Source organism: Neopelma chrysocephalum, unplaced genomic scaffold, assembly GCF_003984885.1.
Source record: "Neopelma chrysocephalum unplaced genomic scaffold, ASM398488v2 Primary Assembly neopelma1_97, whole genome shotgun sequence".
In the NCBI taxonomy this organism is placed as follows: domain Eukaryota; kingdom Metazoa; phylum Chordata; class Aves; order Passeriformes; family Pipridae; genus Neopelma; species Neopelma chrysocephalum.
The window spans coordinates 3,500,880-3,525,374 of NW_020897760.1; the positions used below are offsets into that span (position 1 = coordinate 3,500,880).

Here is a 24,495-nt window from a genome sequence, read left to right on the forward strand (position 1 = left end):
CATTCACGCATTAGGAAACAAAAGCAAGACTCAGATAAAATTGCAATAACTTCTGCGAGTAGATCTGGACAGTACAGACAGCATCACATGTAGCTGTTCTTTTAAACATAGAGTAGAAAGCAAACAAGAACCACCTCACACCCAACACAGTGATACAGAAACCTTGAGGCTCATGTCACCTCCAATGGGCAGGATCGAGCACACACAGCTCTGCAATGAAGGACAAGTCAAACTCAAACGGAGAAGGTATTACAAGACCAAATTTATCTGAGGACCATGATCAGATGGATCTGACCCACTGTCACCTACCTGAATTATTTACTGAGAGCAGATATATATCCAAGTAGTGCTGAGCTACACATGTGCCTGCTCAGAGCTGGAGAACTGACAAAAGAAAATAGCAGAACGTCTCTGCCCCACTTCTCAGAAATCCTGGTAACAATTACAGCATGAAACATAGAGAGAGTTAAAGCCTAGGTACAGCCTTGCACATGAACATTACATATGAAATGCCAAACAGACTCCATTCCAGCACCTTTTCTGTTTTATCCAAAAAACCCCCACCCCAAAATAAGAACCCAAACTCTTATTCACCTTGTCCCCCTCACTTGAATGCTCACCTTGAAGATGGCTTAGGAAATTTTCTTCCTTCCTGCCTGTTTCTGCAGCCTTCTCACTCTCTCATCCATTTCTCTCCTCCTTTGGTAAAGTCCTATAAGCAACCAGCAAAGCTTCTTATTCCCAGAGAACAAGACAATGGAAAGCAACGGGCTTTTTTTCACACCAGTTTGCAAAAGTTTATGCTTCAGTTCTGCTTCCATTACTTTGCATCACCTCCTTAGCAGCTGGAGTGAGACCACCTATCATTCAGCAACTGTGTTCAAACCTGTATTAATGTGCAGGATTAAGAGTCAACATATGCCATTAAGTTTAATCTCTGTGGAATAGAGAGCCTGTAAAAACCTCCAGCAAGTGGCTCTTATCTTTCTTTTCCAAGAGGAAAAAAAAACAGAACACCAGATGGTGAAGACAACACATTAGTTTCTGTGCCATTAGTTTTCTGTTTCTACAACACATTAGTGAACTGCTGTAATATGGTAGGGCTGAAGCAGCAGTCTAGCTAGCAAGCAACTCATATGCTTTAAACAATAAAAAAAATCAATACTGGACAAGAAAGCTTTATGATTCCATTACAGAAATTAAGTCTTAAAATGAGTTAGAAATTGTAAGTACTCTCTACAAGTATGTTATTATAATCCATGTTGATAGTACTTTTCCTCATTCCCTGAGGATTCTCTCACAAACAAGTATTTATCTGAGCAATGGCTTTGGCAGGTCGCATTCAATGTCCTACTAAAACTGGAAAAAGATAGTTGGAGTTGGAGCTTGAGCGAGGAGCCACAGCACCTTCACTATGGCTCACAACACCAAGGGTACAGGATGTACCTCACCTGCTTTAGGGAAGAGAGGCACAAGGCCTCAGGGGACCATGAGCCTGTCACTGTTCATACCTTATATAACTAATTATCCACATACAGAGCATTAGTATCTGCATTTTCTAAATTTAAGTTTCTCACCTAAGATTTCTCTAAGTACTGGCATGACAGAGTAATAAGGAAAATACACTTCATTTTCAGATGTGCTGGAACTGTATGATTTAGAGACATTCCAGAAAGCTATCAGTAAAATACCAGCAAATTCAGAAAACACCAACATCTTACACACAACAAAGTAAAGATTGCACATTGTATGGGACACAAAACTGCTGGCAATCAGTTAATGCTGACCATTCTGAAGTCTGCAGAAGAGCACTTGGGTTACCCAGGGCCCCAGAGCATACACTAGAAGGCTAACATTGATCCAAACAAGTTCTGCAGATGAACACCAGGAGAAAAGCTGGCTCTTCTGTCCTGAGTGGAAGACAGTAATTCTCTGTTCTAGATCATGCAATTAGCATCTTTGACGAAAAGACAAATTACAGAAAATCTCTGCTAACAGCACAAAGTCTTGATTATTGGTAGCAATTTTGTTTATAGCCACAAGCTCTAGTAATAGATGAGGCCACATTGCTCAGACTGGGATGGGGAGAAAATTCTGTCCCAAAGACATTTCAGCAAGAGAAGCATTTAAATTTGTAGAGCCTGGATGCATCAAAATACTGACATGAAAAACACCTGTTCTAGACACTTAGCTGCAGCCTAAGCAAGGCATAATAGCATTCACTTTCAACAAAAAAAATTTTATTGTTAGGAAGGTAAGCACGAGGCAGGAGATTTAAAAATAAACAAAACAAACAGGGAAAGAAAAAGCTGCCACTCACCTCACTCATTAGTGTTTTGAATTGCCTTTGCCATTCAAAACACTAACAAGCCAGAACTCGTAGAGACCATCAGCAGTAAAGAACACATAGCAAGACCAAGTCCTAGCCAACACACTGACATCATCTACTAAAGAGTATTTTTAGGGAGTTGATAGTGGACAAAGTGAAGTACCTAATATGACAGTCCACCCACCCCAGGGGCATTCAGCACCCCTGAAAGTTCCCAGAAGTACTTGGCTAATACCTATGCACTACTATACTGGAAGTGCTAAAGCAGTAAGTTTAATCCAGACACAGTACAAATCAAATATTGTGGGTATAATAGAACGGACAGCCATAAAAAGGATAACAAACTGCTTTTTAGTAAAGCTATTAAAGAATAGACTGTGACCTATAAGTGGTTTGTGTTAAAATGATATACAAGAGGGAGAACCGCAATTATTTTGCACTTTTGAGCAGCTTTTTAGTTTTACAGAAATTTATTTGAAATAAGTGAAATGTGCCAAGTACAAATGACAGGCTGAATGCATCACTTCAAGTGAAAAACTCCTCTTTTCTTGGTTACCTTTTATTTAATACTTTTTAACACAGAATTATTTTATAAAAATTATTTTCATATAATTCTTTTCCTTATTAACAACAACAGTTCATTCAGGGCCACTTTCCTTCCTCCTAGAGCTGATTAGCAAACAGAGCTCCCACAGACAATGCTCAAGGATAAGTCTTCTTTAATGTGACAGAACTTGAAGCAAGAATACAGAGTTCTTCACAGCTCTCCTCCAGACACAGCTTCTGGGCTCTCCTGATGGTTAGCCAGTGATGTCACATTAATATCTTTTTTCCCCAAAAAACTTTAATTAGGTAAGACTAGTCTGTTCATGAGGCAGGTCCAGATGGTGGGTTTCATTGCAATCTGGAGAATTATTCTTCTCCGTACCACTTGGCTCTCTTTGCATTTATTAGTGGTGAATTTCAATGTGCAGTCATCAATTAATAAGTATCAAGTCATCATCACTCTGTTGTCTGCAAAAGAAAAAAATTCACAATTCTCCATTCAGCAAGAAATGCAATAGGAAGCATTTAGCCATACAAACTGAGTTTTGATCTTTCTGTTCTATGCTCTCCCATTTCAGCAACTCCCAACATCTGCACTGGGACAATCAAGCAGAAACTGCTACAGTAGGAAAAGCTCTAGATTTTCACTCCAACTACTAGGGTTGTGCCCTCAATACTGCGCAGTGTATTACAGTGAAGTATATTTATTGTGGTCCAGCAGACAAAAATCTCTCATTCTGGACAACGACTTGCATATGAAACCTGAAGCTGTACCTGGCTGGAGTTCTTGTTAACTAGCTGGCTTTCAAGTGTCCACAACAACTGCTGGGGTACCTGCCCATCATCTCACACGTTCCTTTTTGGTTGTGAGGTGTTAGGTGTCCTCAGATACAAAACTCTAAGAATCAACTCTCAGACCAGCAAACACTACATGGGATTTTCATCTCTCACCACCACCTTAAAAAGGACCACTGCCAGGCCTGAGTTTGGCAGCAACAAGACACCAGTGTTTCCAATATTCTGACAGATGGTATTCAAACAGTTTGCCTTGTAGACACAGCATAGCTTTGGGATTAAGCACCAATCCCTGGCTGAATTACATATTCTCTGACTTTCTGCTACTACTCCAAGCTTAGCAGTAAAGCTTTTTAGAAACATTTGACTTGCAAAACCCTAAGAAGCAGAGACTTGGTTTGCTCCTGAATCCTTGGTAGTTTCATGCTATACTCCACTGTCCTTCCATCAGCTCCTCCATGGTATTTTTCATAAGAGTATAACACTTAAAACATGTGTTTACAATCAGAATTGTTGTATCATCAGCTGACTAAAGATATAACACCAAGTAGAGTACAAGAGGAACAAAAGCATCCAAACATCACACAGGCTAAATTCTGGATGCTCCAGCATTTGTGAAACAGCACTCTGCAGTGAGATGCCAACTAGTGTACTTCTCAGGAAAACACACTACTGACCTCCTGCAGCAGCAGATGAATGGCACAGAAGTCTGGTCTTTTCTGTAGCCAGCACTGTCATGGTCTTTTAGAAATTCATGTAGATCTGTTACTGGAAAACCACTTTGTTGGTATTTCTGAAAGAAGAAGTGTTTTATTTATAACACATGAGAAGTTACTGGGCACAAAATGTTCTAAAATTTCCTGTAGAGTATGATAGTAAAACCAGACTATTTGGTTCATTTGTCCAGTATTGCTGTGGAAAGGAAAAAGCCCAATCCCACCCCAGAAACACCACATACATAGCTGGTGGAACAAAGCAACCTAAGTGACAGAAAATTCATGTTGTTCAGAGATTCTCTTATGTTTTGTTTGCGGTCCATAAGGCCTAGCAAGTGATCTCAGGTCATCCTGGCATTAATTGATTCTCCCTTGTTCACAGGGAGCTGCTGTGCTCACTGTGAGTGCCCTGGGATCATTAGCCCTAAGAACTCTAATGCTGGATTTGAAGGGCCCTAGTGTGGATATTCAACATTGCCATGTGAAGAAATGCTATGAAAAACACAAGTTCAGCATACTGAAATAACTCCCAATTGATCCACATGTAGTGCTCAGAGGGAAGAGTAACAGCAAAACACTGTTTTGCAGGTCAGATCGTTCACTAAACTCAGAAGCACAGACAGTTAAGTTATATTTGGAGATGCTTAGAAAGTGGAGCTCTTGCACAGTCTGGAAGTTGTAGTTCATGCCAGACAAGTCTTATTCTGCTGGCTTGTTTCTCTGACACCAAGACAAGAAAGACAAGAGCTGAAGAGCATGATCCACATTTCCTTCCCATTGGTCACTGAGGCTACCAGGAGCACAAAGGGGAGACAGCACTTGAGGTCAAGAACTAAAGGTAATTCTTGAAAATTTGGCTTCACTTTCAGACTGTTCATACTGGAAATGGATGGCACAATTTTAACTTGAATGAGAAGGGTCTTTCAGAACACATTTCCTGTTAACCATACATTTCCAAGCAGCACATTAAGCAAGCCAGATGTATCTTAATGACAGTCTTAAATGACTTTAGAGTTATCTGCTTGAACCTTGCCAAACTCCTGCCAAAGGCGTATCTCTGAGATATGAGCAAACCTTTCCTGACCTCATCTTTTGATGCCATGAGAAGAAACATTCACTCCAAACAAGGCTGATATAGCTCTATGTATCTATACTTAAAAATTAATTTTTTCCACTCATCCTTCCATTTACACTTCCATTAGCTGTTATACTTTTGAAGCCAGGTGAAGCAGCAGAAAACAGAACATTGAAACACACACAGGATAATTTTTCAAACCAATTATTGCTTAGTCATTTGAATGACTACCCAGTCATCCTCCCAATTTTGACACAGACTAAACTAAAAGATTTCAATAATCTCATCATAACTAATACTAGATAGTATGGTGTTTAAGTGATTAACAAGAATGAATACAAATCTGATTAGAAATGTAACAGAAAACAAATGTTTTACCTTTATGGTGTCATAGGAGTCAGTAATGAGAGCAATAAAAAGGCTGAGGATCATATATATAAACAGACTAATGAAGGAATACAGATATAACCGGCTGAACCTCCACACCAACGTGCTCTTCTGCTGGATTTGAGCAAATGTTGCAAACATATCATCACCATTAACCAAAGAAAACAGACATTCAGCCACTGTGTTCAGATCTTCAAACTAGAAAATAAAGAGTACAAGTTATTAGTAGAATGTGAAGATCAAATCACCCATATTTAAAGGGAAAGTTAAAAAAAACCCACTTCTGACTTTTACGCATAGCAGAAGAAAAAACCCAACCCAGACAATTACATGCTACCACACTTTACTGTATATTCAGGCCAAAACGTACATGTCAGCAATAGAACCATGTAGAAATATAATCTTGACTAAGCGCGATATTGACATCAGACATAAGATTTATTATCAAGAAATAAACTTGTGATGCTCAACAGGCAGAGCAGTCAATATCTGACCACTACAGAAAGTTAAAGTTACTGAATTTTAAGCAATTTTAGGCCAGCAGAAAAATATCGTTCCATTTGCCAAAGCACAGATAAAATGATTTCACAGAATCTATACCGTAAATCAGTGGTAGTACGCTGGGAACAGAATCCACATCCTCTGGTTTCCCAGCTCTGCAGCATTACTGGAGGATGGGTAATAAATCAATACTGTATTAAGGAACTAGTGGTAGTACATGGCCTTCAGAGCTTGAATGGTCTAAACTAAATTTGTCATGCCATAACATAATCTATTCAGAAAGCCCTTTCTGAGCTGTAGGTACAATCTATAGCTGAATTGTGAAGCTACTGAAATACACCTTGCACAAAAATCATGGTTTCATTTCAAGGACATTCTCTGAAATTCTAGCCTTTTCCCCAAGTTGGAATGTGTCCTGAGGCTAAATTCCATTCAGCTACCCAGTAAGCACACTGTCCCCTCTTGCCCTGGCTCTCCAAATAACTGTATTCATTAACTATACTTTATTAGACAATAAGAATTAATGCACAATGCTTTAATGTGACTATTATCAATGAAGTAACACGACTATGCTCACTTGAATTGTGGTCCTATATTGAGAAGGTGTCAAGAGACATACTTGTAAGGAGAACATATGGTTGCACAGGAACAGCAGGTCTGGTTTACACCTATGGTTTATTTTGTTATTATTGTTTTTATTGAACTTTAAAGCTATGTGAAACTCAGCAGTACGTTATCTGAGAAGAAAGGGTGCATGGCATGGGTAATTTCTGAGCAACCCACAAGTTTTGATGCAGACACAGAGACCTGCTAAGGACTGCTCACCTGTAAGACCCTGGATTGACAAAACACAAAATGCAGGATACCCACTCACTCTGACTGCAGCAGAAGAAGGAAAAGCAACATATGTATTTCTGTATTTTTGAGCATAAGGAGTTTTCTGGTGTTTCTGCACATCAGGGAAGGCTCTTCTCATTTCTTACCAGGGCCAGCTTGGATGGCTGGAGAGCCCCAGGAAGCCAGCCCTGCCCTGGGCAGTGTCACATCACCTTCCCATGGGACACTGGGGAACTGGCAGGAACAGGAACTCCCCCCAGAGCTACAGCTGCCGTCCTTGACATTGATCTCTAATACTTTGGCAAGATGTAATATTTTCATAGATAAGCATATTATTGACTACACTTCATTTTGCTCAAATGATTAACATACTTGATGCAGGGAAGTTACAACAGTACTTATGCTCTGCCTGTTTTAAACAGTTGAGCCTCTAGTGTTGGCAGAGGATCCCAGTGCATCCAGCATCCCACAGAGAAATATATCATCATCAACCTGGAACGGGTGCAGACTGAATACCTACACTGCTCAAAGCAGAGAATTACAGGTCGGGAGGATGTGGGGCACAAGAATCCGAATCAAGCACTGCAGCATGTCTCTCTGTTACATATATACTGTGTGCAACCAGAGATCAAGAATGAGAACTCATACATCTGTCAGTCTTTAACAGACATCTAGAATTTGACACAACGGGAACCTGCCTTTTTGCAAACTGTCACATAGAGCATCTGCCAAGAGGAAAAACAAACAGGCTTTAGGGTAGTTTTTGCTTGTGTTTTAGAATGTACAAAGCCTTGCTCCTGCACCCAGGTTTCAGACAAGACATGCCAGGCACACACTTTGATACTAACCTGAGGAAGACAAACAAACACATCCACAACACACCCACACACAGGAAGCAAAGTAAATAAGACAAGCATTCATCCACCCCTTTATGAGTCATAATTTAGGGGCTGAAGTTACATGGCCTGGGAAAGATTTGGAAAAACAAAGTCAGAGCCAAGGAGATTCCAAAAAAAAAAAAAAAAGGAAAAGTGAACTGAACGGGGATTGCCAGAAGAGGGCGAAAGAGATCACACAGAACTACACAATATGCTGAGTTAGGAGGAACCCTCAAGGATCATCGAGCCCAACTCCTGGGCCTGCACAGGACCATCCCCAAGAGTAACACCGTGTGCCTGAGAGCATTGTCCAATGCTCTCTTGAACTCTGCCAGGCTTGGTGCTGTGACCACTGCCCTGGGGAGCCTGTTCCAGCACCCAATCACTCTCTGGGTGAAAAACCTTTTTCTAATATTTAACCTAAACCTCCCCTGGCACAACTTCAGGCCATTCCCTCGGGTCCTGTCCCTGGTCCCCACGGAGCAGAGATCAGTGCCTGACCCTCCTCTTCTGCTCACGAGGAAGTTATAGACTGCAATGAGGTCTCCTCTGAGTCCTCTCCAGGCCTGGGTAAACCATCCACTCATTACAAAAACAGCTTGGTGTAGGAAGTAACACTGATTTCAAGCACACAGTAAAAGCAGAAATACAGTTATTTTGTTAAAAGGAGCGGGTGGTAGAAGGTATGCATGGAAGGAAAAACACTCCCATGTTCACATTACAGCTTTTATACAGAAATATTAATTTAAGACGTATTTCTGTTGTTATAACTGGAGCTATACACACACACAGATGCATCATTAGACCAGAAAAGGAGTGATACTGCTGACATACCTTTTCATGATAAGGTCCCAAGACAATCCAACCACAAAAAGTATAGCCAAGATAGATCATCCCAGCACAACAACAAAACCTTATCACTTTTGGCAATGATGCCTGCATAGTTAAAATGAGTACCTACAAGTCAGGGTGCAGCAAAAGAGAAGAGAAAAAAGAAGAGAAAAATTAGAGAGACCTGAATAAAGTGACATAAATATATATACATGCTTTAATTATTAGACATTTGATTTCCACCTTACATTGTAGGTTTGAAAATATCCCAGGTATCTGATGACTCCAACCCAGACAAACAAAGTTGATGTTCCCAGTAAAATGCTGCAGACATCGTAACTTGCGAGGTTCTGAGGGATCCAAATAGAGCAGGTAGTCAAGTTACAAAGCAGTAGGTATGACAGTTATTCAAGTTCCAGCAGTTCAAACAAAGTGGGGCAGTTCAACATTGAAAGGATGTTGCTACATTACAAAAATCAGATCAATGTGTACTGTGGTTATTTACTGAGATCATTCAAATGCAACCGTGCTGCAAATAAAAGTACAACTATGCTGATATTTTTGAAGTTTTGCATAAAGTCTGGAAGAACAAAAGCCCTTAGTTTGGCTACAACAGTTTCAAAATTAGATTTAATAACTCAATTTTTGTTTAAAAAAGGTTACTACTGTTAGGCAAAGAAGCTCTCATTCACTATTTAGACAAACATAAGCCATCATTTAAATGAAAAGTGAGCCTTGGGACTACAAACCTTTTCGTGCCATATGTATTTACATCTCTGAATAAGTTCTCTGCTAGATGTTCAGAACCTGAACATGGTTTTTACTACAGTGAAGTTTATAACCAAATCTACTTGCACTTTACTTTAGAAGGCTAAAACTGGTTGCAGTAAGCACAAGATAGTCATCTAGATCAAGCTTTCCTACCCTCAATCCCCACCTCACCATATAGCTAGAGGATTCTGAGTGTTCCTCTGAAGGCCACTCTGGGCACCTGCCCTTTGAGCCTTAGTACACGTGAAACAGCAGCAGCACACTACCTACTCTGTTTTTCCCAGAATACAAAGTTTTGTGAACACATGAGTTGTTGGCATGCACCTATTGAAGAAAAAAACCAAACAAACTAGACAAAAACAAACAAACCCAAAAAGCCTCCTGAAGAGCTGCCAGCTGAACAAAGCACATTGATTTCAGCAAGCCCAGACTGGGATGAGCAGGTGACAGTCTGTGCCTATGACTGCCAGGAAAGCAAGCTGTATCACCCATTTTTGCAGCCCTACAAGCCATCAAGACCCTTGTTGTACCCAAGGGGATGACTCTTGGTTTCCCTGTACTACTATGTGCTACTACTTCTTACAGAACTAACAACACGTATTGTTGGGTTTTTTTGATAGGAACTGTCTACCCACATGTCCTATACCAGGGATTAGGGGTCTTAGCACCGTGGAAATAAGATGCTTAAATAGCTTATTGAAGGACTTAGGGAAGAGTGACTGAAAGCAGTTATTAGTCAAAGCAGCAATAGGAAATGAACCAGCAGAAGTAAACAGATGACTATTGACTATTATAGCTCACTTTCATTTGTCCCCAAGTTAAAGCACATTACACATGGTTGTAACAAGGCCAGTATTTTAGCTGAGGTATTAAACTCTCACCTTAGCTTTTATTTCCATTTTTAGGATTGACCCAATGATTGTCATCACATCACTGATAATTACCAGGACATACCATCCATTTATGAACTCCAGCTGATCAGCATGGCAGACACGACGCTTATACTTCTCCAAGAAGAAATTCACAAATCTCTATAGACAAGAATTCAGATGTTTAGTTACAGGTCACCTTAGATGAAAAATATGTACAGACGCCCTAGTGTAGCAATGCTCAAGTTTCACATACCTCCTTTTCCTATAGTATTTGCTGGAATAATAGTTTAAAACTAATTCTCAATAGCAACAGAAATAAACTGGAAAAAAAATTAAGATGGGTTTAAGTCAGTGAAAACAAACTTTCCACAGAACAGTTGATTTCATAACCAATCCCCCCTAGCCTAGCCATGGTTGTTATCTCCTTTACAACAGTTTCTATCCCCCTCCAACAGAGCAAGGTCATTGAACTAAAGAACTGAAAAAGGTAATAACTCAAGTACAAGACAAGAGCTCTCATTTCCAATAGAACAGACAATATCACTTCCATGCCTAACACTGCCCATCTGCTTTCACATGCCCTTTTTGCTCATGAATAAATGTGATGCCCCTATTCCTGACAGCAGTTTGACAATGCCTTTGTTGAGTCGTGTGCTCTTCACCCTTGGTCTTGTTTCCAAGCTACGAAAAGGATATATTGAGCAAGATAAACAAGTATCTGTGCTTTCATATCCTACCTACCCTGGAATCTTTTTCTAACTCTCATAAGCCACATGCTTACAAAGTTTGTGCTAATTACTAGGTACAAGCTAGCACATCTCAGGGTCCAGCTTGTGTTTCTGCACCAGTATTTTGACCACAAAAAACCAAGTCTGCTTACATAAAGCTCTGCAAGCAACTTGAGAGGAAGCTGGACAGGGCTAGTCTCAGTCTGCAAAGAAGGGTGAGAAGAGAAGAAGATGACAGCAGACTGATTAGGGATTATAAAGCAAGAAGAAGGAAAGAAGAACTGAAAAAGGGTGGTTCCAACCCCAGAAAGACAAAAAAACCCAACAAAAAAACAACCAAACAAAAAAAAACCCCAAACAACAACAACAAACAAACAATCAAAAACCCCACACCACAAAAACAACCAGCCATAGTCAGACTATATGCTATGCTTTACATTCCCTCCAGTTAGAGCTGGCTTTGAGGGACGTTCATTAAGACATTAATTTATGACAAAACCTCTATGGGAATTCTACTCTGAACCAAGGAAGAAGGAATTTATGTTTTGAAGATGCAGGACATGTTCACAGCACAAAGACTCAGAAGTCTTTTTGTGTAAAATCCTGGACAAAAAGTGTCCTTCTTTTGCCCTTGAGAGATGCAACAAAACCTCCATATTATAGCACTACGCAAACAGAAATAAAACCAATTCAGCTAGCAATTGTTCAGAGATAACAGTACGAGAAGAACATCTCGCAACAGATGTTTTGAGTTCACTGAAAAAAATGTTACTCAACATTTCCAAACATACCCCTTCAAAAGACCAGCAGCAAAGAAGGCAGAGACCAAATCAGTATTGAGATCACGAGCACTGTGCTTACCCTTTGTAGTCTCAAGGCAAGAACAATGGATCGTGTGCAAAGGATGAGAGAAGTAAAGCAACATAAAATGACAAATCCATCAAAGACTAGAATATACTGAGTGTTCTTCTGGAGAACTGTAAGAAGTCAAAGAAATGAAGTAAGGTTAATTTTTTCACATCTCTTTAAATGCAAATTATATGACACTTTGTAACAATTTGTGCTCCAACACACTCACCCCATAAACAGATGGGTTGTAAGATATATTCTTCCTGCAAGCATATCTTAAGCACAACTAAGCAGAGAATTACATCAAGACAGTCGTGGAGGTTGGACCACAAGAACAAAAAGCAAGTTCATGTTCTTCAAAATAAACCCCAAAATGGGTATATTATTACAGGTATCCCCTTTTTCACCTGTCCATCTGTGCTCTCACAGTGTTACAACTACATAGGCTAAAAGAAATGCAGATTTGGCCTGTATCATTAAATTAAAAAGAAAATTCCCACCATTGTCTGCAATAAGAAACTTACTTGACTTTCTATACAGTATTTTTTTCATCCACAAGTTTAGAAGCCATCATGTGAATGCAAATTAGGTGTTTTCCTTTGCTTCCTCACATCAATTGTCCCTATCTTTTTCACAACATACATTTTTAACTACATGAAATACAGACCAAAACTCATTTTTAGTTGTTGTAATAGCATTTCAACTCACCTGTATTACAGAATGATGCATGCTTCCTCGGCTACTTATTAGATGCAAAATAAACTACTAAGGAACAACTAGTTGAAAGACAGCCACAAAAAATTAGTGTACACAGATGCAAGCCAGGACACTTTGTAGTTGTTCAGAACATACTACAAGATATCACTTTAATATCAGTACAACATGGTGTTATCAGAGAAAAGCTGGCTTTGCCCAGGTAAGAGGCAGGCCACTTGACATATTTTTTAATCAAGATACTCTCTAGCACACTGAAAAACATTGCTCCATCACAGTCCTTTACAGCAAGTCAACACATAGGAGAAGCAGTTGCAGAGCGCTGTCACAGCTACTATTCCTCTAAGGGGCCTTTACTGCACACTCCTGAGCTGTCACACCAAGTCTTAACACTAGAAATACATGGCAGATGCCAGCCTTTGCTCATACACATCATTAAATCTAGCAGCAGTGGCAAAAAAAAATCCACTTTCAGAAATAATAAGCTTTACTTAGTTAGAGAAAAAAATTAATTGAAAGCTGCAGAAGGCTTCAGTTGCAAATTTACCTGTGTTAGTGGATTAAATTATTTGAGTCATCTCAGAGAGCAGAACAATTAAAAATCTACAGAAGAAACATCCTCCTTGCAGGTAGAGCTTACTGCTAACACACAACGGTCTACAGATATGAACCTGCCATCTCACCACAACACTCTCACAGAAGAAATTATTTCCTAACTCTTAGTTAGCAAGAGGTAATGAGTCGCATTAGGCAAGTTGCATTGTCTTGTTTTAAGGGCAGGAGGAGGATGAACAGGATGGCCAATGTCTTGCTGGACAGACTGTTATAGACCAGGGAAAGTGCTGGGAGATGCATAACTGCTGGCACACAAACACACATGTACCATACTTACCAGGGCTAAATATGTGCCAGTCTTTGCATTCCTGAATATCAGTGTCACTATCAAAGTAGATTTTGATTTTTCCACTGTGGGCTCTATTATTGAAAGTTATCTGAAAACACAGAACTGTATCAGAAACAAGACTAGCAAGATTTCATTCCAGAAAACAAATCCTGCTAAGTGCTTTGGACATAGTATGTGTTAATATTGTTGGTCAGGTAAGCTTTAAGAAAGTTCTCACCATAAATGATGGTGTAGATGTAATTTGAGAACATGACATACATTGCATAACAAGCAGTATTCCAAGAAGCCAAACTCCACATTTAACCTTTAGAAGAACAATTCCTTATTCCCTTCTCAGGTTATAAAGTTACAACTGGAACATGTTACAAAACAACACTGTACCATAGCAACACCATTTCAGCAGCCTTTGGGAAGGAGGGCTAAAGGCCAGGACATGCTCAACTGCATCTCTTGCAGTCTCGATACAAGGATGATACCTACACCTGAGCTTAAGCTCTCCTTACATACACAGTGTTGGAAGTGCCATAGCCCATATTCACTTACAGTGTTTTGAAATGCATAGCAGTCAGGCAATTCACGGGCATGGATTGTCTGTAGAGCAATGCCTTTCAGCTTGAAGGAGATTTCAACCTGTATTAGCCTGGATGTTTGAAAAAGTGTATAAAAATATTTAAATATTGTATAAAATAAAAAAATGTACACACATACACAAATTGCACAAATCAGAATCCACCATATTAATACGAAAGGACAAGCTGAAATACTAAAAAAATCCCCATCACTTTACCTGTAAAATTCAAGATTGAAAAAAGAAGAGTTCAGCTTCAGTTCTGCCTTCTTACCAGCTAGCTCCTCTGGCTTTAAAAAGACACATTCTGGAAAGAGAAGAGGAAAAGATGTAATCTTAAAAACATCACATAAAAAGTAGTACAAAACTGAGATAATCAGGTCCTAATCACGCAAAACATTAATTCTGAGCAAACCTATCCATACAGAGCCCACCTAGTGGGGTCAGAAGCAGGTTTGTGTATTAACTCTTGAGCAGCTAAGCAGTCAGGACTCAGCTCTGAGAGGCAGTAAGGACACACACCCACTGATGGCACAGACTTAGCAGCACCCAGAATTCTGTATTTGAACCTTCTGCACTGAGTGGGGGAAGCTGTGTTTAAAAAAAAACACCAAATGGAACAACCTAAAAAAACCCCAAGAAACACCAAAAAACCCACCCCCCATCATCAACCCTAAAGACCTCTACAAACCAACAACAGTAGCTGAAGACAGCCTTTTATAATCTGCACAGCTGCCATTTCTAGATAGGTACTAAAAACCAAGAGGGAAATAAGCAAGAGGCATGGGAATTTTCCTGTAACTGCCACACAAAAAGCTACTGCTTTTAAGCTTTACTGATATAGCATTAGAATATAAGTACTCCACAGCAAGATATTTTTTAAGTACAACAGTATTGTACCTGTTTCAGTAGAAACATCTATGTTCAGCGTATCATTGGATGGAAGCATTGTGCCTCTCTTGTACTGTTGTTTACAGATTTTTAAACCTGATCCTTCATAACCAAGCATCCCCAGGGATATGTTCTTTAAATGCCTGTACTAGTTTAGAAACAAAAGCAGAAGTGGAAGTTAGAGACAGTCATCTTTTTTGCATTATATAGTAAATTGCAACCTCAAAGTTCTGTGTATCAATACAGGTTTTTACATTAAAAAAAAAATCTTTATTTTCACATAAAAGCTTCCCATGAGATGGAAGTCCCATGACTCAGTTTACAGACTAGAGGGCTACTGGCCACTAATTAGTAGTGACAGGCATCCTGGTGACACAGTGCCCATGAGCCCTGTACCTACTGGGCTGCCTGCAAATGATCACAGATGTGCCAGACAGCAAGCCAGCAGACAGCTTTTAATTAGATGCCTGGCAGAGACTTCAGTGCAGTATTGCTGGTAACCACACACACTCCAGGGATATCTTATGCTTTCATGAAAGTGATAGTTTTCACACCACTTGAAACTTGATCACTTTACATACAATCCAAGCCACAGTTCTTATCAAATCCATGCCGAGAACAAAACCAAAGCTGCTCCCTGTGTGACTACAGAAGAGGGAAGTCACGCATTCCCTAAATAACCAGCAACCAAGGAACATACACAGAGCTTGAGCAGCCTCCAAACATAATTTAACCTGCCTGCTTTACACAAGCACGGAAGCAGCTGAAAACATGCCTGTGAGGAAGGTACTTACTTTTTCCACTTACTCCAAATACAGCACAAGTCACCTTCTTCATACACTTGGAAAACAAGGACTAAAAGTGGAAGCAAATAAAGCTATGCCAAAGCAAGCATTGTCCAAACATGGATCAGTCCTGAGCATCAGCAAGGCTTCATTTAAGGTCAGTCCTCTCTTGACTTGCCTTCCACACATTCTGGGTATCTACTGTCTACCCTCTGATCCCTGGACTCACACCTTCCAGTCCTGCACTAACGAGGCAAACCCCTGGAGCACAGCTCTTCTGGTAGCCCTTGGCTCCTCAACAGCTGAGAAGATCAATGACTAACTATGCAGTGAGCTGCCTGCCAGCTCAGCTTCCCATCAGCTAACATTGTCCAAGAGAAGCCAGACAGAGCCATGGCCTTTTGAGGAAGAAGGCATCAACACAACAGTTGGTTAGTTTTTATCTTTACCACACCTAGTGAAAGAGCTCAGGGCAGTGTACAGCACTGGTCTGCTCTCAAGAAAGCATTTAGCTTTTCAGAGGCCTGAAGTAAGTTAGGCAAGGTTTCCTATTCCTTAAAAAAAAATTGTTCAGCTGGCTTTGATACAGATTAGTCCATTTCCCCCTTCAACATGAACTTTTTATTATGCAGCATTCAGTGTCATCCTATTTCCCTCTTCCTATGGGCATTATGGCCAATAGCCCATCTTGTGGGGTACAGAATCACACCAGTCATCAACAGCCACATGCTTCATGTCCAAAAGGAACTGCAACAGAAACTACCACACTTCTGTCCCAAGCTCTGCCTTGCAGTGCTGCTTCAAGTACTCACAGCTGAGCTTGCAACAAGTTTAGACAGCCCAGGAGAAAAAGCACGGCCTCTGTACCCTGTCAGTCTGACTAAGGCAGGTCAAGTGAGTGGAAACAGTAGTTAGTCACAGCTCTTCACCCCTCTGAGGACATCTCCAGATCACTGCATGCAGCAGCCACTGCTCTGTCCATGTGTGCTCTCAGGCTCTGCCCTCCTGACAGCACAGCACGTGGCACTGGGTTACCCACATGCCACTTTCAAACAACACTATGAAAAACTAAAAGCAGGATTCCTGTTTATACATTTCTAAGCAGCCCCAGACAGAGCAGGCAGCAGGACATCCTGGTCCTACAGCCTCTGCCACAGGGCAGGGCACAAGAGTAACAACTTCACACAGCTTCTTCATAATAGAATCTTCTAGACTTACCCCCAGTAGAGAAGCAAGGAAAACCTGTGTACTCTTGCAAGTGTAAAAGTATGTTTGGGTTTTTATGTTGTTGGCTTGTTGTTGTTTGTAGCTGTGCACTATCACTATCTTCTGTAATATCGTATTCTTCTGCTTTACCCACCCAATCATGCATTTCAAATTAAAACTCAAAACAAAGCACCAAAATCCCTGGCTTCTAGCTGCCCATCTCAAAATAAAAAAACCCTTGCTTTTAGGTTGGGAGTCATCTGGTTTGGCTCTTTGCAGAAGGTACTCTTTAAAAACAAACAAATGAAAGTAACACTAGTCATAAAATTTAACTGTAGGCATGCTTTCTGAATTCTTACATGAAATATAAAAGCCTCACAATTCCATATGACACTAAAGCACACAGATTTCACAGGTTAAATCTCCTTAAAGGATATGACTACATTTATACCACATTGACATCTTATGAAGAGACCTTTTTGTGATGCCTGTATCACACACTGGCTCATTCTTGAGGATATAAAGCTATTATTTCTCTACTGTCTTGTATCTGGACTTCACCTCAGCCTTAGTGCCTACAAAAGAAGGAGAGTGAGACAAAGCAAGCAAGGAAGTAAATAAAAGCCCAGTTTATTGCAGAAACAGTGGCAATGTTGAGAGTTCAAAGGGAGACTGAGAATACTTCACCACTCATTTAACATGCCAGGAGTGAGAGTCCAGCAGAGCAGGGACAGCACATTTGATCTGCTGATGGCTCTGCTGTAGCATAGAGAGCACAGGGGAGCAACAAGCCCTGACATGAGTGGGTGTTTAAGAATGAGATACTGCCCTTTGCTCCCCTGCAAATCCCAGATGCTTCTGGGTGTAGCTGACAGCAGCAACAGTGACTGCTTTAATCCAAGCATCAGAGCTGATGTACCAAGGCCAGTGAAAATGAAAGGAAGTTTAAAGCCACTTTCCATTCATCCAAGGTTAATCATTTCTGGGCTTATCGTCATCCTCAAACACAAGAGATGTTTCATATTCCACAGGCAGTCTTTCATATTATAACTTCTGAATGTATTAATATTAAAAATATTTACTGAATTTTCATCTTAGATTTGTTAACTTTCCTCTGAAAATTGTAAAGGGACTGTTCTTTAAAATACCATCCCTAACCAAGGCAAGTGCCCCTACACTCCTGGAAGTACTGTATTCCCCATTCTGAGGCCCCTGGTGCTCACTACAAAGCTGTAATTCAGTATAACTGTAAGCACAAATTTTTTGAATGCCATGCATAGGTATATTCAGGCCCATAGGTCTTCAAAGTAAGACCTAAATCAAGGTTTTAGTTCATGCAAGATGACAGATTTTCAAACTTTCTGGATTTTGGTATTATGCACTACCTGAATAAAATTCTAGTTCAGATTCATCTTCCAGAGACAAAAATGCAGACAGCTGCATACGAATTTCAGGACACCAGATCTACACTGATTCACTGAAATATAAAAACTGAAATCCAAGAACGGAAACAAAAAACCAGAACCTTAGCAGAAGTTTATAGCTATACCTTCAGCTATAACATAAACACACACACACTTACCTGATTAATAACATAAAAAATGCTATCATAAGCATCCTGTTGTGTATATATACTGCAGCTGTAGTCATCTTCATCAACTCCAGAATAGCCTTTCAGGAATAGGTGTTTGAAAGCAACAGTGTTTTCCTCTTTGAATGAGACCACCAATTGGTTACTCAAACCAAAAAAAACAAGCTGACAAGAGAAAAAAAAAAACAACCAACACACACAGATATGTATTTTGTACACTGGTCAAGCAGCAGCATTTTGGAAACAGCTCTCAATTATAGTAAATACAAAGCAAACAGGTGCCTGTTGCTGTAACTCTGCTATGATAAGAGCAAAGAACCTGTTAGCTAATGCCATAAGACTACTAAAGTCAAGGTTACCACATGCAGGGTAAGAGAAACATAAATCTGATTCCAAAACTTACAGCAACTGAAATGGACAGCTACAGCTACATCACAGGCAACTTTTACATATCGTGGACCAAAAAAACTCTAACCAGAACTTGCCAAAACCTTTGTGGAGGATGCAAATGGCTGATGAGCTAACTTAAGAGCACAGCCTACTACCCCTGAAATGGTCTGCTTTGCTAGGGGACAAATTCCTGCACCTTTTCTACCTCTGGCATGGCATAGGATTAGAGCAGATCTATGTGGGACCCTACAGCAACAAAAAGTATCACCTGCCTGACCCAGATGCTGATTAAGGAGGCTTTAACAAGAAGCAACAGCAGACAGAAGAGTTACTACTGAGGCCACGTGTTGCCCTACTATATGGACATTCCCATTCTTCCCCCCCATCACCAAGGAAAACAAACAGAGCCTAGAAGCTGAAAAACCAAGCAACAAGAGTTTCTTCACAGGCACAGCAGCAGGAGGATATCCCAAGCCCCAAACAGCTAACCCTTCATCCTAGGTTTAAAATGCTTACAAGCAGCAAAGGTGAACCTGTCTCATTACTGCAGGGAGTTTCCAAGCCCCACAAGAATCTGACAGAAGTAGGGAAGAAGCAAGAGTGAGAAACTGCAAGCAAAAAACCTGAACTTTTGCCTAGAAAGACCAACCACTGTGGATAGAGCCCTGTCAGGATTTGGGCACAGCACAGCACAGTAGAGGCCAGACCCCACCAAGTGGGGCCAGAGAGCCTGTCACAGTTGATAAAGCACTGGGACATGTAAGCCAGGGTTATGCTTTATTTTAGTGGGCCAGTCAAACACAAACCTGGAATCCTACAATTCAGCCCATATACTTAGCTGTTCTTGCAAACTGTCAGATGTCAGAGTCTTGCATTTCAAAGGTTCAGAAAAAGTAATTTCTACTTATATGTGTGTCCCATTTTGCTTCCCTCCACACTGAGTCACTATTTATTAGTGGACTGTAAAATAACCAACTACACCGTGATACCAGCACAGTTGAAAAACACCCTCTTCTTTGCTTCTATCTAGTACCTCAACCAGTACTCAACTATTCAAATGCATTATTTGACAACAGAAGTATGGGGCACATCCAATACCTGTAGCCCAGTCATCCCATCATCACCACAGACCATAGCATTTCCACATTGAACATGTACATTTCAAGTTTCTGATTAGGTATCAGAAAATATCACTTTTGAAATAGTCCAGTGAAATTATAATCTAAAAACATGACAAGAAGCCTGAAGACAGTGCTGGATTTAATGGGAAGAGTAATTTGCTTTAAAGTATTATGCCAAAAAAGCAAAATACCTGGTCAAATGCTGCTCCAAAATCTCCAGGAGGCTTTTGTAACCTATGTTACTCTTCCCCCTTGAAACACCTATCATAGTATTTTTTCTTTATGGATTTAAGTGGGAAGTTCAGGTCAGTAACAAATATCCAGGGATGGCAAAGGCCCAGAACCACATACCTACTTCTCTTGCACATCATTGCTACTCTTATTAAGAGTAAAAACACAGCATTACCTGTGTAGTAACCATAAGTATCTTCAAAACCTGCAAAGCCAGTTTCCATGGTATTTGACGTCTTGCTCTGTATTTCTCACATGGGTTCATGAAGTAAAACTTCAAATCCTCTTTCAAAGTCGTCTCTTTCAGATCTAAATCTGACTGAGTCATCATATTTCTGCCATAAATAACATATTAATTAGAAACCAACAGAATGCTTTGACAGACAATTTCCTCAATGCAGTTTCACCTCAGATCACCACATGACATAAAAGGTCTGAAATAGTTTTGTTTGTTTTACAGCAAAATGCAAAAAATATTTCCCTATGATCACATCATTAAAAATTATTCAATCACATTAGATCATCAGAACAGCATTTAGACTAACTATCAGGAAACAGGCATAAATAAGAGTACCTGGAATAGCAATATAAGGTCAACATTTCTCTCTTTCTTAAAAATACATATTTGAAAGAAAGATGTATTCTGTTTCAAATGTGTTAACACATCTGTCTGAATAACCCACATTCTACAAGCAGAAAAAAGCGTCTTAAACAACCAGAGCAGGCTTTGCACACATTTCTGTTATTAACATGCAGTTTTCAGGGCTAAATTCATAGCCATTTATTTATCTAAATATCTGGGCATGTAAAAATCAGAGGATCAAGCACAGAGGACTGTTGTCGTAGATGTCTTAAATCACCTTATGTTTCTCCTTCTCAGCTGAATGGGACATTGAAAACTTTCCCCTTCTCCTCATCATTTTAACCCTATCTTCCAGTACCGTAATTTTCAGAACTTTCCTGTTTCACACACAGATCAGAAACTTTTAATTTTCCCCCCCCCCTTTATGTGTTAAGAGGTTTATATTTGACACTGACTGATTATCAGTCCCATTTACTATTCAGAACATCATTCCTGATGTTCTGAAATTTATAAAGGATGACATTTTCTCTCAGGGTCAAACCCAAAAGTTTTCAGATGCATTTTTACTTTCTGTGTCCTCATCTGTCTGAAGTGTACAGTTATTTAAGCCAAAACTGTAGACCACAAAGCACATCTGATTTGCTAGAACCAGCTGTCCTGCAAGAAGAGAAATTTAAGTTAAGAAAACACAGTAAAGTTGACACTGTGGTGTTTCCTCAGAAGAGGAAGTGAAAAAAACAAAAAATCTATTTTAACATTAGAAGTTCAAAAGTCATCCTTATTACACAGCCTTAAATCAATTGTTCATGAAGAGGATGGGAGGTAAGACGATTTTGGTTTTTGAGGTAGGAAAAGCATGGCAAATTTTTAAGAAAAAGAAACTGTGAACTGCACGTCTATTTAAATTTATACTAAAAACATACTGGACTAGCTTAAATAAACTTTAAGATACAAAAACTTTGAAAAATGTAAACACACCTGACAGAAATGCACATGGTAATTATTGCTGTGAGCATTGTCTAAGGAAACAGGTACATACGAACTTCAATCCTGCATTGACACTCAAAGACATCGCTGCTCCTGTACAAGCTTCTCTTGAACAGGCAGAAACTTTTGTGTGGGTACACAATGAACAAGAGCTAACCCAGACTGAGAGTCATAGGAGTAGGTGGGAAAGAAAGAGGAAAGCTGGATCTGGTTGAGATTTAAAGCAGGAGGGTATGACATAAGGACCACTCCAAGACTTCAGCAAAATCCTTCCCAAGCTTCCAGTAAAAGTATATCAAAAGTGACAGATCTCTAAAAAGAGCGCAAGCAAACAAAAAACTGTTGGACTTTGTCTTCCAGTATAGAACAAGTGTTCTGTGGTGTAGTATTTAAAAAATAATTCACTGGCAACAGCTCAATTACAGCAATTGTTTTTCAATCCATTCATTTCTAGGATAGATTCAAAATTACATCTAAATAGACTGTATTAAATCTGCAGAACTAGAACCTTCAACCAAAGCATTAAAGAAGTTTAAAAGCTCCAAGAGATTAACAGTGACATTACATCTAAAACAAACGATCTAGTTGTACCAAATGGTTATTAGGCTGATAATCTAAAAATAATACAAATAAAGCACCTAACTCAAAATAGAGAAATTAAACAATTCAATTCAGATGCACAAGTGTAATTAACACCTCTCAACAGGTTTCCATAGTATGCTTTGTAAAACATTGACTGAGGGGAATTTTTTGTGAATGAAGACTAACTCTACTCTGAATGCTTAGATGCATATCCAGGTGTCATGTGTCATATATAATAACTGTTACTAACTCAATTCTAACAGCTGCATTACTTTAACCACCACTGCAATGCTGTGTCTGGTAGGTCAGTCTGTTCAGACAACGTTTTGTAGCGAGGCACTTTAAGGCTCAGCATTCTGCTTAAGGAAGAGATTTCAACAGTAAGGACTACAATTTGCAGCTACCTACTCATGAAATACGTTTTTAATACTTAGCTCTTCACCTAGCAGAAAAAGCACCAAGTAGCTAATATACTTAGTAAGTGAGCATAGTCAGTTTTTTTAACGAGTAACTCACTACTATAGCAACACTAACAGTGTCCATCACAGCTCCAGATCAGAAACATTTGTCTATTTGAGCTCTAGCTCTCGAAGAAGTATTAACGAGATTGATGAGGTGTTAAGGGGGGAAGAAGGAGAGAAAAACGGGGGGGGGGGGGGGAATATCACCGAATCGCGTTCTACGTATCAGCCTGGGCTTCACCTTCACGATCTCTACTAAGCTCAGCACTCGCCTAAAGGAGGACATCGCCTCGCACTTCTCAGGAAAGCGAACTCGGAAACTGAGGGGAAAGCCCCCCTGTGCAGAGCTGCCAAGGTCACCCAGCGCTCGGCTGCCGCGGGAGGAGCCGCCGCAGCCCCCGCGCAGCCGGATCGGGGGAACACACGGACCGCTCCGTGCCCTCCGTGCACCGCCGCGGCAGCGGCCGAGCCTCCGCTGCTCACCAGCCTCCCCGGCGGGAGGACAGGACCTACCTTGTGCAGGAGATCCAAACAAGAGTCTGGAGCACCACCTCCGCCCGCTGCCCCCCGGCCCCTCCGCAGCGGCCGTCCCGGAGCAGGGGGCACGCCCGCTGTCGCGGCCCCCGCCGGCGGGATGGGCCGGGCCCCCGCCCTGGGGCGCTGCGCTCCCTCCCGCAGCCGCTGCCGAAGGAGCGCCCTGACCCCGCTCCCGCCGGGCGGGGTGACCCGAAGGGACGGCGCCGCGCCCGCCCCGTCCCGTCCCGTCCCGCTCCGCTGCGCTCCGCTCCGCTCACCCGCTGGCGGCCGCCCGCCCGCCGGGCAGGTACTTGAGCGAGATCTCCATGGGGCCGCGGGGCTCGGCCGCTGCCCGGGCAGGGCAGGGCTCCGGCAGTCCGCGGGGGCGGACAGGGGGAGCCGGGGCCGTGCAGCTCCGTGCCACCGGCGAACCCCACTCGCTGCCCCACGGGCCGCGCCGCCTTTATGGGCCCGGCGGAGGAGGGCGCCCGCCGCCCACGTGCCCTGCGGCCCCGGCTACCCCTGCCCCACCGCCGCCCTCCGGTGCGCGGGCTCTTGCTACGAGAGTAGACTCTGTAGTCGCCTTACTGCCAGCTGGTAGTTAGTTGTAGGCACGGAGATAACGTGCGGGGAAGACTGTCAGGTGAGATTAGCTACTACAGAGCGGGTCGTCTTGCAGCTCAAGAGGTACTTGGTTCCTCAGAGGACGTGGCTTAACGCAGTTACTCCAAACTAGGGTGTTCAAAACAGATTGCAGACTCACAAGAGGCTTCATTGCAGCAACTGAGCTCTCTACCTGCCCACACGGTGGGCATGGGCAGTATAGGATTCTTACATAATGTTCTCAGAT

At 41.2% G+C, this 24,495-nt stretch overlaps 1 protein-coding gene across 1 annotated transcript; it reads right to left on the reverse strand.

The window, feature by feature from the left end:
• Positions 1-2,780: 2,780 nt before the first annotated feature.
• MCOLN2 (mucolipin 2) lies at positions 2,781-24,055 on the reverse strand. Its single transcript, XM_027694260.1, has 14 exons — positions 23,924-24,055; positions 20,692-20,851; positions 18,766-18,939; positions 15,202-15,340; positions 14,521-14,608; positions 14,277-14,373; positions 13,722-13,821; positions 12,128-12,243; positions 10,548-10,697; positions 9,144-9,245; positions 8,899-9,021; positions 5,840-6,046; positions 4,348-4,463; positions 2,781-3,343 (listed from the first exon to the last, which is right to left on the reverse strand). The coding sequence occupies exons 1-14, from the start codon at positions 23,971-23,973 to the stop codon at positions 3,307-3,309; spliced, it is 1,659 nt and encodes a 552-aa protein (XP_027550061.1). The 5' UTR covers positions 23,974-24,055; the 3' UTR covers positions 2,781-3,306.
• Positions 24,056-24,495: the final 440 nt, after the last annotated feature.